An 18,154-nucleotide genomic window follows, 5' to 3' on the forward strand; every position below is an offset into this window, starting at 1 on the left:
CATGAAACGGATTTCGTATAGGCATATATAGGGTCTAAAATCGATATTCCGATCAAGCACATTTTTCATATTAATTTTTTAATAGCCCCAATAAAGGGTTAAAAACAAGTAGATTTTCGTCCCTTGATTTTTATGATATATTATTATTAATTTAATATAATTTATTAATCTGCCTTATATGATTCAAAATTAATAAATTTCAATTTTGTCTTTCTTATCTTTACAGTATAAATTTCAATAATATTGTTTGGTATTCAAATTCAGTTGCTGGAAAAGTGATTTTGGATAAGCTGAAAACGCCAGCGTCTTTGGCATACAAACAAACAACAACAATAATAACGGCAATCTTTGGAAAATCGGAATTTGCATATTTCACACAGTAAAGCATTGCCGATTGACTTGGTTACTCAAGCCGTGGGAGAAAACGACGATGTCTAACATCAGACATCGCCCCCTGGCCCCGCCAGGCACGGGCGATAGTGACGATAATTTCACAGACGACGAGAGTACACCATTGACACATGATATTTATGGCGGAAGGTGAGTAGATCAAATATGTTTGTGCTGTATGAAAATTATGAAATGCATTTAATTCAATTCATAATGAAGACGGAATTGTATTTTTTAGAGAGACTTCAATAAGATTCGACATTAAAAATTTGGTTTTAAAATTTTATCTTTAAGTTTGCTCACAAAATTAAAATACATTGCTGCGTTGCTAATGTTTTTTATGTTATTATCAATTCTACCCACTGTTTTTTGTTTATTGCAATTATTAAGTTTTTTTTTTTTTTTTTTGCTGCAATGACAAACTATTTTCTGCTCTTTACTCACCACATGTTGTTGGTCGCTGATGACTAAGATAACAATAATAAAGGTGAAGATCTTAATAATGAGGTTTCAAAATGTTGTGGTATTTTCAAATATAATTTAAATAACATTGTTTTCAAAGAAATAAACAACAAAAAACACTTAAGTGATTGATGTATCTAAAATAGTAGCAATGCTTAACCCGCATATTGGTAAGGCGGTCTCTCGGCATCTTACAAAAATATTGACAGTGATTCTTCCTAATACACTCCAATGTTTTATATCTAATAATAATCTAATAATCTAATAATCTACTCAATCGCTGTAAATATGGAACAATGCTCAATTCCATTCTCCAAACTTTTCTAAGGGAACTACTTTCTGTTTTGGGGTATTACAAACAATAAGACAACATAACTTTCTGTTGTAAAAAAAAACAAGATTTGACCAATGACAAACATAAACAAAATCTGTCATTATTTGTAAGCGATTTTATCTTTTTATGATTAGTAGGTGTGGTCATATCTCATTCACTTCTAGATTGAATTATCAACTGTTATTCTCTTTCTTTTGTCCTAACAAAAGTATTCTAATACCGGATATTGTACGAGTAATGGTATTGTCGACATTGACATTTATACCGCAAAAATTAAATTATTTAATCTAATGAATAGTTGGGTGTGGCAAAACAAGTTTGCTGTTTCAAAAATATTTTGCTTATGATCTTAAAATGTATACTTTGTGAATGATATTGAAAAGGGCGAATATATACGTAAATATTTAAATTTTTATACCCTACAACACTATGTGTTGGGGGTATTATAAGTTTGATTGGGCCAAAAATTATGTAACAGCTCAAAATATTGGCTTCCCACATAGGAAGTATATATGGATCTTCCTTTCTCGCCGACCTGAGTCGATCTAGCTATGTATGTCCGTCCGTCCGTCTGTCCATATTAATTTGTAATGACTCTACAGGCCGCAATTACGACCCGATCTTCATGAAATTTAGAATGGAGGTGGGGCTATAACCAGAATAGAAGCCTATAGCTTTTAGAGATGATAAAATAATATGTAGGGGTTGAAATGAATCAAAAACTGAAACATTTCCGGAAGTTAGCATGAGGCTTTCCGGAAGTTAGCATGAGGCTTGAGCTTAAGCCCGGCGGAATCACAAATAGACGAAAAGGTCAATTCTGACAGTTACGTTGATGCCGATAGTAAATATATCGGTTATATATAGCGAAATATATACAATGTATATATAGCTAGAATGCTTATATCTCAAGAATGGCTGGACCGATTCTGACAAATTTTGTCAATTCAGAATGCCCCCTTGGCCTAAAAGAATAAAATCTAAAAAAAAAATAATATTTTCATATTATTTATAGCATGCGATTTTTTCAATTTGACTTATAATATTTTTTCACCTTACAACACAGGTTGGGGTTATTATATACAGATTGCAATCGTCCGATCCTCACGAAATTTTTCATAAGGGTAGGCTAAGAAGGGCTAGGCCTATTGTTTTCAACGATGTCCGCAATATATGTAGGGGTTGAAATGGACCAACAACTAAAAATGTTCCTGATTATGCAGCCGTTATAAAGGTAACAAATAGAAACCAAACGACACGAAATCTCGCATAAAGTTAGAGTTTAGGACAGCTTGTAGAATGGACCACTACTTTTGTGTGAAAAAATACCAACATTACTTACGGGCGATATCCGAATTAGTCAAATATCGTAGACAAGCAAATCATATAGATGAGTCTACATTTGGAGATACAGAGGGGCCTCTTGTTTTTGGAGATGATCGCAAAATATTTAGGGGTTCAAATGAACCAAAAACAGAAAAAAATCCTGATCACACAATTGAAGCCAAACGACACGCCTTAGAAGAGAGTTAAGGACAGGGAAGAATTCTTGCATTTTGGATGACCATTGGATTATATTTAGCTGTAAAAGGGACCACAAAAAACAACACGATGGAGTGCGTAAATATTGGGCAAATGTCCCTGGTCGAAATGCTAAGGGTAATATCTGAGCATTGCTCCGTGATATAATTTCAAAAGCGAAATCTTCCAAAATGGATTTGGACATAAAGGGGCTTCTAACATATTGCAGTGTTGTAGGGTATCGCATGGTCGGTGCAATAAGTTTTATATTTATATCATGCTATGAAATGGAATATATCTCATCGAAATAGTTACGTTTGACCCAACAAAGTACATATTCTTGATTAACATCATATTGGAAGTAGATTTACCCGTGTCCATCCGCCTGTTTTAATCACGCTAGAGTGCAAACGACTAATGATAGGAAACTAATGATAGGAATGTCTGCAGAAAGTCAAGATCGAAGACGGGCTACATCAGAATGTGAGGATTTTCTGTCGTTGAAAAATATGGCAGAAAAATACGGCCATAATTCAAGACGATTCGTCTTATGTAACACCATGTAGAATTTTAGGGGATTAGTAGAGAGTGTGGGTTTATAAATGCATGTTCGAAATAGACCTATGTTTAATAAATATGCCACGAAGCGCAAAGATTTTCTATAATGGGTCCTCTTGTTTTTTTCCTTTCCATTTTATCGCCACGTTCTTTTCCTGGTGTCCACCTGTTATTGATGATATGTGCCTTTTTTAATTGAGCTTATAAACATTATACAGCTTGAAAGAGTATCTCAGATCAAAACTATCTCAAAAACCGCAGTGAATGTCTCATTATATTTTTATATTCTCCACAATATAATGGAGGGGATATTAAGTTTGTCCGTTCCTGATAACTCAAAATATACATTTTAGACCCCACAAATTTCTTTATCAGCATAATATTTTATGTCGATTTAGCGATGTTCATCCGTCTGTTGGATTCACTCTAGCTTCCGAACGAATTAAAATTAGTTGATAAAATTTTACTCAGATGTGTGTATATTCTGCAGGACTTTTATCATTGAATCCCCCATATAACGGTATCTCCCTATATTGGGTATTTTGATGACTTAAGCGACATTATTTGCTGGAATTGTTTCAAATTTCGTATTTGGAGTTCCTAATGGGTCCTGCAAGCTATAACAGAAAATTGACTATGCAGGTCCACGTCTTCATATAGCACCCACATAACGGTACCTCCCTATATTCGGTATTTTGATGATTTAGAGAGAGAGAGAGAGAGAGAGATTATTCACTCATCGTATTTGATTATTTTTGGGATAATATTCACCTGAATTGATTCAAATTTCGTATTTGCACTTCGTAATAAGTACTACAGCCTGTGGCAGAAAATTATGTATGCAAGCCCATGTCCTCGTTTGGCTCCCATATAACCATACATCCCTATATTTGGCATTTTGATGATTTTTTTTTTTCACCATCAATGTTTCAAAATTAGAATTTGAAGTTTCCAATGGGTACTACAATGGATGTACGAATCTTAATTTCTGGTCGTCTTATCTTTAAGATCTTCTCCCTAAAGATATCTCACAGCAATATAGGGAGATTTTTTCTAAAAAAAACTTGCCTCATATATAGCTTCATACTTAAATATAGGTTCTATATAGTCCATTACCTTGCCGAAAGGAATCGCTACAGATTAAAAAGATTTTTCAGTTCCGTACAAAAAATTGAAATGTCAATCCTAATCGCTATTTTCTCTTTGCAGCCAAAGAACAATACAGGAAACAAAAGGCTGGGATGTATTTCGAGATCCACCAATTAAGATTGAAACCGGTTCAACAGCTAATCAAGAATGCCTGGAACTGACAGTGAAAATCTTGAAAGTTGTGGCCTACATAATCACCTTCATCGTTGTGTTGGCAGGAGGCGTGGCAGCGAAGGGCTGTGTTCTCTTTATGACATCACAAATCAATAAGAATAAGCGTGTAGAATATTGTAATAAAGATTTGGTAAGTAACGCCATACATACCCTTCTGTGTATCTTCCTCTTTTATTAAACATCCCCTTCCTCTCTCTCTCCCCCACAGGGTCGTGATAAAACCTTTGTCGTCAAATTGCCAGAAGAGGAACGCATAGCATGGATATGGGCATTGATTATTGCGTTCGCGGTACCGGAACTTGGTGCTCTCATTCGCTCGGCACGTATCTGCTTCTTTAAGACGTTTAAAGTTCCACAGAAATCCCACTTCCTTTTCATGTTCCTCATGGAGAGTTTGAACACGTTTGGTACAGCTCTGCTGATGTTTGTGGTACTGCCACAATTGGATGCCATTCAGGGAGCCATGTTAACCAACTGTTTGTGTGTGATACCGGGCATTTTGGGTCTCATGTCACGCACATCAAAGGAGGGCAAACGTTTTGCCAAAATGCTGGTCGATTTGGTGGCATTGGCAGCCCAGGTTACAGGTTTTGTAATATGGCCGTTGTTGGAAAATCGCAAAGAGCTGTGGGTCATCCCTGTGGCCTGTCTCATGATTTCCTGCGGTTGGTGGGAAAATTATGTCGATCCCCAGTCATCGTTCGGCATTGTCCGAGCAATGGGTCGTGTCAAAGAGGATCTCCGATACACGCGCTACTTCAGTCACATGTTCTTGTCGATTTGGAAGATTTCGCTTTTCATCTGTTCGGTATTGTTCATCTATTGGCTGCAGGGTGATGAGCCTGGCAACATCTTCAGCATGTATGGTGATGCCTTTGGACCACACAAAATATCGGTGGATGAATTGGCCACCTCATTGACCAACAGCTTGCCGGACACCATCGATGCCGCCAACATTGATAGCATCGACATTGATGCCTCCCACAATACCGTTATCTATGTTTTGCTCATTCAAATATTCGGAGCATACCTGTGTTACATTTTCGGTAAATTCGCCTGCAAGATTTTAATCCAAGGTTTCAGTTATGCCTTTCCTGTGAGTCTCACCATTCCCATTTCGGTGTCGTTGCTGATTGCTGCCTGTGGTATTCGCATTGACGATCCATGTTTCTTCCATGACACCATCCCGGATTATTTGTTCTTCACAAGTCCATCGAATTTCAGATTTAATGATTTTGTAACGCAACAAATGGCATGGGCCTGGATCCTATGGTTGCTCAGTCAAACATGGATTAGTTTGCACATCTGGACACCGAAATGTGAACGTCTGGCCACCACAGAGAAATTGTTTGTGAAGCCCATGTATTGTGCACTGCTCATTGATCAGTCGATGGCATTGAATCGGCGAAGAGATGATCAGGCCGATGTCAAGACAGAGGTAAGTTGAAGCTATCCTACAATAGACTGTCAAACAAAGATATTTAAAATGACACCCCTTTTTAGGATCTCTCCGAAATCGACAAGGAAAAAGGCGACGAGTACTATGAAACCATATCGGTCCACACTGATGGCTCGGCCATACAAACAAAGTCCACCGTCAAATCCTCGGATCACATTACCCGCATCTACGCCTGCGCTACAATGTGGCACGAAACCAAAGATGAGATGATGGAGTTCTTGAAGAGCGTTATGCGTCTGGATGAAGATCAGTGTGCCCGTCGTGTGGCCCAGAAATATTTGAGAATTGTCGATCCCGATTATTATGAATTCGAGAGTAAGTGATACAAATTTCATCCCGTTTCCATTACTAATGGCAATGTTGGTTTCTTTGCAGCCCACACTTTCTTCGATGACGCCTTTGAAATCTCCGATCACAGCGACGACGATGTTCAGGTGAATCGTTTCGTAAAACTGCTCGTGGCCACCATGGATGATGCCGCTTCGGAAATCCATCAGACCCAGATACGTTTACGTCCTCCCAAGAAGTATCCCACACCCTATGGCGGCCGTTTGGTCTGGACCCTGCCTGGCAAGACTAAATTCATTGCCCATCTGAAGGACAAAGATCGTATTCGTCATCGTAAACGTTGGTCCCAGGTCATGTACATGTACTACTTGTTGGGTCATCGCCTCATGGAGTTGCCAATTTCCGCTGATCGTAAGGACACCATTGCTCTGAATACCTATCTGCTGACCCTGGACGGTGACATTGATTTCAAACCAAATGCCGTGACACTGCTGGTCGATTTAATGAAGAAGAACAAAAATCTGGGTGCTGCCTGTGGTCGTATTCATCCTGTCGGTTCCGGTCCCATGGTGTGGTATCAGCTGTTCGAATACGCTATTGGTCATTGGCTTCAAAAGGCCACCGAACACATGATCGGCTGTGTACTTTGTAGTCCCGGATGTTTCTCGCTTTTCCGTGGCAAGGCCTTGATGGACGACAATGTCATGAAGAAGTACACCACCCAATCCGATGAGGCTCGCCATTACGTACAATACGATCAGGGCGAAGATCGTTGGCTGTGTACGCTGCTGCTGCAGAGAGGTTATCGTGTCGAATACTCAGCTGCCTCCGATGCCTACACCCATTGTCCCGAAGGTTTCAATGAGTTCTACAATCAACGTCGTCGTTGGGTACCCTCCACCATCGCCAACATTATGGATCTGCTGGGTGATGCCAAGCGTACGATCAAGATCAACGACAACATATCGCTGCTGTATATCTTCTACCAAATGATGTTGATGGGTGGTACTATTTTGGGTCCTGGTACGATTTTCCTTATGTTGGTGGGTGCTTTCGTGGCTGCCTTCCGTATTGACAATTGGACCTCCTTCCATTACAACATTGTGCCGATCTTGGGATTTATGTTTGTCTGTTTCACCTGCAAAGCCAATATTCAGCTGTTCGTGGCCCAAGTCCTATCGACGGCATATGCCCTGATTATGATGGCTGTCATTGTCGGTACGGCATTGCAGTTGGGTGAGGACGGTATCGGTTCGCCATCGGCCATTTTCTTGATAGCCATGACGGGGTCATTCTTCATAGCGGCGTGTCTTCATCCGCAGGAGTTTTGGTGTATATCATGCGGTCTCATTTATCTGCTCTCCATTCCCTCTATGTACTTACTCTTGATTTTGTATTCCATTATCAATTTGAATGTCGTCTCCTGGGGTACTCGTGAAGTTGTGGCGAAGAAGACGAAAAAAGAACTGGAAGCCGAAAAGAAGGCTGCCGAAGAGGCCGCGAAAAAGGCCAAGCAAAAGAGTATGTTGGGTTTCCTGCAGGGCGGCATGGGCAATAATGGTGACGAAGAAGGTTCTGTGGAGTTCTCATTGGCCGGTCTGTTCCGTTGTATGTTCTGCACGCATGGCAAGACATCGGATGAAAAGCAACAACTGACAGCCATTGCCGATTCCCTGGATACGATTAAGAATCGCATAGATAGCATTGAACAGACAATTAATCCCCACGAAAATGCCTCGACTCGTCATCATCGTCGACGCACCACATCAGGCAGTTCCAAGGATCACCACCTCTTGTCGTCTGTGGCTGAAAAGTCAGGCGACGAATCTGAAAGCAGTGACTCTGACTCGTCTGGCGAACCCAAACAGGAGAGAGATTTCCTTACAAATCCCTATTGGATTGAAGATCCCGATTTGCGTAAGGGTGAAGTAGACTATTTGTCAAGTGCTGAAATTCAATTCTGGAAAGATTTAATTGACAAGTATCTCTTCCCCATCGATAACGATCCCGTGGAACAGGTAATATTTAATGTCGCCAGAGAAGATGTGGATTCTTTTGAGAAAAACAAAACAACATACATTCGGAAATGTACACCGAAAAAAAATGTTTTCACTAATTCAGTTCTATTCCAGCTTTGAAATCTCTTTCTAATGCAGAGAACTACGATATGGAGATGCATAGGTTTGTACATGAATGGACTTTGCTGGGGGAGATGGGGTTTTTAGTGAAAGATAGACAAACGCTATTTCGATTAGGATTCCAAAGATGTTTTTAGAATTTGATGAATTTCTAAATTATCTATTTTAAATTCAACCCCAAGGATATAGAGAGTTGATTTGCCAATTTTTTTGAAGATTTATTATTTTTGTTTACTTTTTCTGAGATTAATGGTGAGAGAAAATAATCGGCTTGAAGTATTCGCATGGCATATTTTGTGACATATCATAAGGAATGCCAGAGCCGTTTTCCATTATAATTTGACATTGATATGCCTTGCCATGATCCCAAGCTACTTATGTACCCTCACCATAAGGCTTTCCCTGCCTAGATAAGAGACGAGTGTATAAAAGGCAATTGAAATCAATCTTAACATACTGCTTGGGCGCCAATTCTCTTCAAAAGGGTCCTACGAATTTATTTTATCACAATCTAGGCATCCTCCAATGCTGTTTCCAAACTGGGGCCATCGTGTAGATCCCTATAGAATATATTTGAAATATTTTTACGCCATGAATATTGAGAAGCACGTTACTGAGTCCAATCAGTCTACGATCGGTCTACGATATCGTGTAGCCTCCATATAACGGTACCCCCGATATTCGGTATTTTTGATGAAAGAAGCAAAATTTTTAAATGAAATTGTCTGAAACTCCACAAAAGGAGTTCCGTTTTAGTACTTTACCCCTGGAAGAGTATTTTCTATATAGGTCCACGATATCGTATATCCCCCATATAACGGTACCTCCCTATATTCGGTATTTTAAAGATTTTAGCTACATTTTTCAATAGAATTGTCTTAGAATTCATATTAGAAGTTATTTCTAAGCTCTCTACCCCCTGGAAGAGAAGTGTCTATATAGGTCCACGGTCCACATATAGCGGTATCCCCCCTTTATTCGATATATTGACGATTTTAGGAACATGATTAACCGGAGTTGTTTTAAATTTCGTATTTAGAATTCGTAATGGATACTACAGCCTATGACAAAAAATGCGTTTAAAGAACCACGCCTTCGTATAGCCTCCACATATTCGGTATTTTAAAGATTTTAGCTACATTTTTCAATAGAATTTTCTTAAAATCCATCTTGGAAGTTTTTTCTTAGGTCTTTACTCCCTGGAAGATACATTTCAATATAGGTCCACGATATCGTATAGCCCGCATAAAACGGTACCCCAGATATTCGATATTTTTACGATTTCAGGGACATTATTCACAGGAGTTGCTTAAAATTTCGTATTTAAAATTCGTAATGGCCACCACAGCCTTTGACAAAAAATTGCGTATACAGGCCCACATCTTCGTATAGCCTCCACAAAATGGTACCTCCTAATATTTGGTATTTTGACGATTTTAGGTACAATATTCACCGAAATTGTTTGAAAATTCGCATTTGAAGTTCCTAATTGGCACCACAGCCTATGCAGTTCCTCGCTATATTGAGTATTTTTAAGATTTTAACAGAATTTAAACGGATTTATTTTTTTTTTTGAAAATTTTCAAATTCGTTCTAAATAGTGGATATTCAATTGTATATTCACGACGGAATCACAATTTTAGCTTTGATCTTTTAGCTTCAATCCTATACATATAATCTCCACTTCCTAACCCCAAAATTGTCCACAAATGTACAAATACCTATGCACGCGATAAAATTACCAAGGATATACTTAATAAATTATTTAATTTTGTTTTTTTTTTAAATAATATCATATTTTTTCTATAAAACTTTTAAAATTTTAGGCAAGAATTGCTAAAGATCTTAAAGAATTGCGCGATTCATCGGTATTCGCTTTCTTCATGGTGAATGCCTTGTTCGTTCTCATTGTCTTCTTGTTGCAATTGAACAAGGATAATATCCACGTCAAGTGGCCGTTCGGTGTACGCACAAACATAACATATGACGAATCCACACAAGAGGTAATTTTTAAAGGGATTTCCCGAGGAATAAGTGTCCAGCCATTCAGCGGTCTGGGGGCGATCAATTCCGAAGGAAATCCCTCCGGTACAACATTACTAACCAATTTTGTTTTCTTTTTTCTATTTTCTTTTTTTTATTGCTATTGTTATCTTGTTGGGCTTTCCAAAAAACAAACAAATACATGAATGTTAAATGAAAACCAAATATGAATTTTGAAACCAAACCACAAAACAAAAACAAAATGCTTTGTGATGTGCCGGCAACGTACGTCTGGGGCAAAAAAAACAAACAAAACCAAAAATCGAAACCATTTGAATATATCCGAATGCAGGCTCGTATCGCTGCAGATCTGATTGAATTGAGGAACAAGTCGGTGTTCGCATTCTTCATGGCCAATGCCTTGTTTGTGTTGATCGTCTTCTTGTTGCAATTGAACAAGGACAAACTTCACATCGTGTGGCCATTGGGCGTCAAGACGAACATAACGTACATTGAAGAGACATCTGAGGTTTTTATCAAAACGAAAACAAAAATGTTGGAAACTGAATAATATTTAACCACCAAATCCAAAGCAATACCCTCAATTTGTTTGTTCAATGTGTTACTATCATTCTCTATAATTCCTTTGTACATTAAATATTTATGTGTGTGTGTTTGTGTTACTTCCTAACCCACCCTAATGTCTCCCAACACCCACCAGAACTAAACGTTTCTATGCCACTCTTTAAAACCTCTACTAGCACCCCATACTTCCCGTCCCCGTTTTGGATCATTTGCCCTACTTACTTGGCCCACCCTAAGCTCCCACTCTCTTTCCTATCTTCTAATTCATGTTTGATATTGATTTTTTGGAATACAAATGTTTTGGTTATTTTGGTAGTTTTTCGGAATTTTTGGAGTGATAACATTTTGATATTTTACAGATAGAAAGAGTTTTTACTCACAAGTCCGTTTCACGGCCTATTTATGAGGGCACGAATATAGAATATAGGAAACATTTACTCTTTTCAGATTTGCTTACATCGGACAGGTTTTTATAAAACGCTTCATTTAGATTGTCAGATCTTTTGAATTGAAATAAGTCTATTTTGACAGGTCGTCTGGTGATGCTATAAACATATTACCCATGGTAGAAGAATACAGGTAGATGCATCAACGCTTGGGAACATTGATATGTCGAAAATTTTTAATTATTTTTTTTTTTCAAATATAAGTAGGTTTTTTATGTTTTCTTATACGACGTCATTCGGAGGTTATTATAATTCGCGTTTTTTAACAATTTTTACTAATTTAAATAATTTTTCATTCTATATTTTAAATTTTAAAATTGTTTTGACAGTACATTGTCCCAGCAGCTGTGTCGATGCGTCTACCTTTATTCTTCTACCATGATATTACCCATAACACAATAAATAGGTATTCCATATACCGCCGTTGACCATCTAGACGAGTTTCTCAGTAACTATTGTGATTGGAACAAACATATTTTGACATTTCGTCTGATTGGTGTAACACCTTATTTTTACGTCATGCTTGTGCTTAGACATTATCAGACGGAATGGGTTTTACTTATGTGCTGTAGCTTTTATTATCCATGCGTGTATGTCAAAATTGCCATTTTACATATGATTCGTAATTTTTGCTATCACACACTTGCATATTTTTTTTATTTGATTACATTGAGATAATAGCTCTGTTTCAGAACTGGGGCTGGATTCTTGTTCTATAAAAATATGAAATGAAAATTATTTTCTTTAAAAAAATGGTCATTTTTTATAAAAGTTTTTATTTCAAATTTTCATAGAACAAGAATTGAGGCCCTGCAAGAATGTAAAGCTTTTACCTTTATGAAATCAAAAAAGAAATGAAACACAAGTAGATTTTTGGAGGTTCAGGAACAGATCATACATTGTATTTTCTAATAAGTTATAATACTTCTATATATTTTCACACAACAATAGAACTTGAGTCGAACCTGGAGAGTTTCTAGTGTATAATTCGCATATGCTAATTTGCAATAAGTTCGAAATATATACTACTTTCCAGAGAACGGCCCTTGTAAGCCATCATCCACATCAAATATGCCTGATGAGCCGCTTAACCAACGGCGAAACGCGTCGCATAGTGGTGAGTGTGTGATAGTGTCTATCTGGCTTTCCTTTTCACTGCAAATTTCAGATCATTAAGCTCGTCTCGAAAGAGAAAACAAACACTTAAATCATAAAACATATGATCTTCGCCTTAACAAGGCAAAACTCAAGAACACTTTTGATTAAATTATATTTTTCCGATGAAAATAGGCCTTAAAAGGGTGTTAAAGGCTCTATCAGATGGTATGTTTTTTACACATGTAATGTTAAAATGTCCGTATGTAGAGGTTGCACAAACGTGTGTCATATTGACGACTTTCGGTTGTGAAATATATAAGTTAAGTACTTACGTACTTTTTCGATCACAGCGAGCCCTATTTTCGTCAGAAATATATCATTTAATCAAAAGTATTATATGTTTGTTGAATGAAAGCTCATAAAATTAAATTCGCGGTAAAAATTCTCCCATAAAGTATTATAAATGTTTATAAAATACAATATACTTTGACACGTGATCAAAGGAAATAAACAAGACATATGCAAGCATGGTACATTCGTAAAACTACAGAAATACAGCCCTGGGGTTATGCCCGCTTTCTGTCAGACTTATTAAAAATTATATACAAGTTGTTTTCCTTTTTTTCATATTTTCCTCATTTTTAAAATGAGTTAAATAACGCGAAAAAATGAATGAAATGCATGGATTTTCTCTCAAAAATATGATCCAAACTGTTCAATCTTTCAATTTCATGGCTAAACTGGTTAATAGCTTCAAAGCGCGAGCTGCAATGAACTTGTCTTCCTATCATTGGTTTTTAAAATATTTTTTATTTTATTTTTAAAAACAATAAATACATACACAAAAAAGTCGAGCACACAGAAAAAAATTTTAATCAGCTTTTAGCTCTACCTTACCTTTTTATTGTACCATGCATGCAAGTATGTAATAGCAAAAACTATGAGTCATATATAAAATGGAAATTTTGACATACATGTAGATAATAAAAGTCACAGTACATATGTAAAACCCATTCCGCCTGATAATGCCTTTAGTAATCATTACACAATAGTTGTGTTCCAGAACTTTTTTCAGTAATCGGGTTATACATCTATCTACCTGTATTCTTCTACCATAAGAAACGACAACTCGAATTTGCCAGGGTTAATCCGGGTAGAGATTTTGTAGATAAACGTACTTTAACTGATGGTCTCAATATTCATTTTTAATAAAAAAATATAATAATAAATGCAATCATGTGCATTCATGTAAACAAACATCAGCTGACAAACCTTGTATCTTGAATTTTTTAATCTAAAATCAATGATCGGTCCGTATTTATTTTTGCATTTCATAAATAGAAAACGTAAATATTTGACAGAGTTTCTCTAAACTTTTTTATGAGCAAATCAATACAACTCGTTAATTGTTATCGCTCCAAAAGTTCATTAATCCTTTTCATGAGTTTTTGTTTATTAGGCCTGAAGTCCTAACTATTTGTGTTTGTTGATTTTTTTTATAATTTGTTTTTGTTACACTTGGGAGAGTGGACATAGTTACTTCTTGGAATGAATTTTGCGATAGGATTTTAATATTTTTTGGCGAATATATATTTAAAGGGTTTCTATATTAAAGTAGCATGGTTTCATATACTTTGTTATAGTATCTGGTATTAGGGATCAATAAGAGTTTATTGCATGCCTTGAAAGTTCGAATAAAATAACGAATCTTAGAGGAACACAAATTTGACAAAAGTAGGATTTCTTCCTAAATCTTTGTATATTTTTAAACTAAAATAGATTATAATTCAGTTATGGTTTTTGATTTCAATGAACAAATGATATTTATTGAATTATTTGCTCTCGTGTGCAAGCAATGGGAAGGAGGGGTCATGATTCTAGGAATTGTATGAAATAGTTTTAGAAAGAACTTTTCTTGTTTAATTGATTGAGGCCTCCCCTGGGTAACAAAAGAGAACATTCAACTATTATTTTTGCGGAACCATGAAAATATATGGTCTGTTCCCGAACTGCAAGAATGTAAAAGTTTTTACTACGATAACCGATTTTCCCTTTATGGTATCGACAAAAATTGCAAAACTAGTAGATTCTTGGTGGTTCTGGAATAGAGTAATATTTTTATATGTTTTAAATCATTTATTCATAGGGTGGAAATACATAAAGCGCATATTTAGCTGGCATAAGTCATCGGCTCGCTTCTTCGTAGATGAACAAAGTAGTTTTAGGTTGACTTAGTTTGATTTTGGCCCTAGGCACCTTCGTTTATTTCCGAAGAATCCAGCCGATGACTTAAGCCAGCCAGATAAGCGCTTTATGTAGTCCCACCTTTAGGATTAAAATGTACCCTCATAATTGACCAGTCACAATAAAATTTAATATAGAAAACATAAAAAACAGATTTTGCGAGGAAATGTGATGTTGGAGTTTAAGAGAATGTGAAGAAATAGAGAGATGTCAGTTAGAGGCATTTCATGATAAGAGTAAATATGTAGCAAGAAATATACAATAATGCATGACGAATTCAAATAGGGCATCATATATATATTCTTTTTTGATTTTGGTAAAATGTGTATGAATGTATGTGTATATATGTATGTATGACATCTGGCTGTGCGACATTCTAACTTGATGTCATTTTTGTAGCTAAAACGCAACAATTTCTCATTCTCATCTAATTTCCTAATATCCAATCAATCAGTCAATCAAACGGCCTTTCAATCAACCTAATTTGCTATCTACCACAACGGCTCCAGAGGATCCCGAGCATATAACGCTCTCACATTTCCTAATCAGTTATCATTCACCTAATTTCCCAGAAAAATAAAAATACAACAACTCTTCAATACTCGTACATCTCTGGTGGCTTGCCAATCCAACAGACAGAAAAACAACAACAAAAAACATGGGGGAAATGAGCCAATGGTTCATCGGTTTGGTGTTTCTAATCTGTGTCGGCACTAAAAAATAAATTAAAAAAAAACAAAAGGACATACATTCAAGATTATCACTTACACGTGGCACATGAACGTTTCACTTGTTACATCCTTACCAACAACAACAATAATAATAAATTATATTCGTTTTCATGTTTCATAAAGCATTCAAATAAGTTAAAAACCAAATAAACTACCCCAAAAGACTCTCTGATAAAAACTTGTAACTAACACCTAACATAAGATTACCGGGCTGTCGCATGACATTCTAACATTTCTCATTGTTTATATTTTGTCTATAACTCGTGATACTTAGGTCCACATTTCCAAGGAATATCTGCAACTGGAACCGATTGGTTTGGTCTTTGTGTTCTTCTTCGCCTTGATTTTGGTAATTCAATTTACGGCTATGTTGTTCCATCGTTTCGGTACTTTGGCTCACATTTTAGCCTCAACCGAATTAAACTTTTTCAAGAAGAAACCGGAAGAACTGTCACAAGATGCACTGATAGATAAGGTAAGGCCACGATTACTGTAAATGTGGTATTGAAAAGGAGAACTTATCGAATTTATTTATTTATTTTTTTTATTTACTCCTAAAAGCATGCTGTGGAAATTGTGAAAAATCTTCAACGACTGCAGGGCATCGATGAAGATTACGATAACGATTCAGGCAGTGGTCCTGATCGTATAGCCCGTCGAAAAACCATACAGAATTTGGAGAAGGCAAGACAACCTAGACGACAGATTGGTACTTTGGATGTGGCATTTAAGAAACGTTTCATGAAATTGACAGCCGATGCGGAAAATAATCCATGTAAGTATATTGGGGTTTAAAGTATATTGTGGATCCATCAGCAGCTTGACATCATAGCTTGAAATATTTATGTCAAATTATAAGAAAACACGACGGCAGGAAACGAATGCGGCTCTGACATTCCTTTATGATGTGTCACAATACAATACACCCTCCAGAATATTTTCGCGAGAGCGACCATCGGCTGTTATGGCGGCACACACCATCACCATGGCCGGCGCTTGAGTTCTGGTGGCCAACCGAAGGTGCACATTTTCAGCTGACCTCTTTGGCAAATAAACACGATCATTTTGTTTGTTTAAAAACTGCTGGAGAACGAATGTTTTCTTATTGGAGAAAACAAACAAATTCGGCAGTTCACCACTTTCGGCCAAGCGAAGCAAATCTTTAGCTCTTTTGAGTCTATTTTCTTTCTGTTGTGGTGTAAGTTCTTGCACTTTTTGAAATTTCAATGGCTTTACCCCGAGCTCATTTTTCCATTGCCATATGGCTCACGAGCCATTTTTCGTCGTTTCTTTACTTTTCGAACTATTTGTGCTGACGCTTGAATTCCATCCATCCAGCTGCCACTGGAATAATTGTAACAACTGTCGGACGAGTGGCTTATAAGTGACAGCGGTCTGAAGTTGGTTGCAATTTTTTCATCTCTCCCTATATCCCATTGAACTGGATTTAATATATCTAGTGGGTTAATCACGCTTAAGTTTCAGTCAGATGATATGTTATTTACATATGTAATATCAAATTTTCCATATCTAGAAATTGCACACATTGTGTAACACATGGACGATATTTCAGTTGTAAAATACATGAGCAAAATACATACGTACTTCTTCGATCACAGCTAACACTATTTTCATCACAAAAATATTTAATCAAATGAGAATATTCTCCGCAAGGAAAGTAATAATTTTCCAATGTATTATAAATTATCTTTTTTTGTTAATGTTCGCTTTTCCCATGACCTTTGTTACTTTGGACTGTACCACAGAACCAATGTAAAAACCCAGTGATGCTTTCAGTTAGTGTGTAGATTTGACACGAGATCCATGGTACAATGATTTCCCAAGCAGGACATAGAAATCATAATCATGGTCCAAATATAAGGTCCCCCTGCCAAGCCAGCTGACTACCAAATGTTATGTCAAAATACATTATTCACAGAACAAAATATAAACAAATAGCCAAAAATTGTAAAAAAAAATTGACATCTCATCTAGTTTTTAAAATTTGAAGGAACAGCTTGTTTTTGCGCCATGGAATAGATTTTTTTCTTAAGGTAAAGGTAAAAATCCATTGCATATTCTAAAATTAGAAATGGGAACCTGTTTTTAAATTAGTTAAATTTGACATGGTAGGTTACAGAAAGATTCAAAGGGTTTTATTTAAATGTACCATGGTAAAACATGTATTCAGTTTGTTTATACAAAACAAAATAGTTTTGAAAAATTTTCATTTTTACAGCTTTTGGGGAGAATAAATTTGTGCGTATTGATATAAAAACATTGTGATCATATTAGGAACTCGATATTGTAATGAACCGGATCGTACAAAATATTTTTCGAGTCTTTCTTAAATTTAAATATTGCGTGTCAAATCAACAAAACAACTACTTGCATTTGTTTTTAGTATGGTAGAATAAGTAGGTAGAAAAGCTTCTACTACTACAGAAATACAGCCCTGGGATTATGCCCGCTTTGTGTCAAAATTATTAAAAATTATAGGCAAAAATTGTTCTTAATTTCTAAAATGAGTTAAAAGTTCGAAAAATAAATGCAATATCCTGATTTTTTTTTTCAAAAATATGATTAAAACTCCA

The 18,154-nt window shown here is 36.4% G+C and overlaps 1 protein-coding gene across 3 annotated transcripts in view; it reads left to right on the forward strand.

Moving 5' to 3' along the window:
- The window catches only part of LOC101895796 (chitin synthase chs-2), a 58,469-nt gene that overhangs the window by 37,286 nt on the left and 3,029 nt on the right, over positions 1-18,154 (forward strand). For 2 of the 3 annotated variants that reach the window (XM_059122675.1, XM_059122677.1), the window contains exons 3-10: positions 227-540; positions 4,475-4,718; positions 4,797-6,026; positions 6,092-6,362; positions 6,423-8,353; positions 10,300-10,476; positions 15,835-16,035; positions 16,122-16,335. In XM_059122675.1, the coding sequence (XP_058978658.1) occupies positions 431-540; positions 4,475-4,718; positions 4,797-6,026; positions 6,092-6,362; positions 6,423-8,353; positions 10,300-10,476; positions 15,835-16,035; positions 16,122-16,335 (4,378 nt within the window). In that variant the 5' untranslated portion in view covers positions 227-430. Of the gene's footprint in view, positions 1-226; positions 541-4,474; positions 4,719-4,796; positions 6,027-6,091; positions 6,363-6,422; positions 8,354-10,299; positions 10,477-10,808; positions 10,986-15,834; positions 16,036-16,121; positions 16,336-18,154 lie in introns of all 3 variants that reach the window. The other variant, XM_059122676.1, reaches the window with a different exon arrangement.

The sequence above is a fragment of the Musca domestica genome, unplaced genomic scaffold (assembly GCF_030504385.1).
Source record: "Musca domestica strain aabys unplaced genomic scaffold, Musca_domestica.polishedcontigs.V.1.1 21, whole genome shotgun sequence".
Taxonomy (NCBI): Eukaryota; Metazoa; Arthropoda; class Insecta; order Diptera; family Muscidae; genus Musca; species Musca domestica.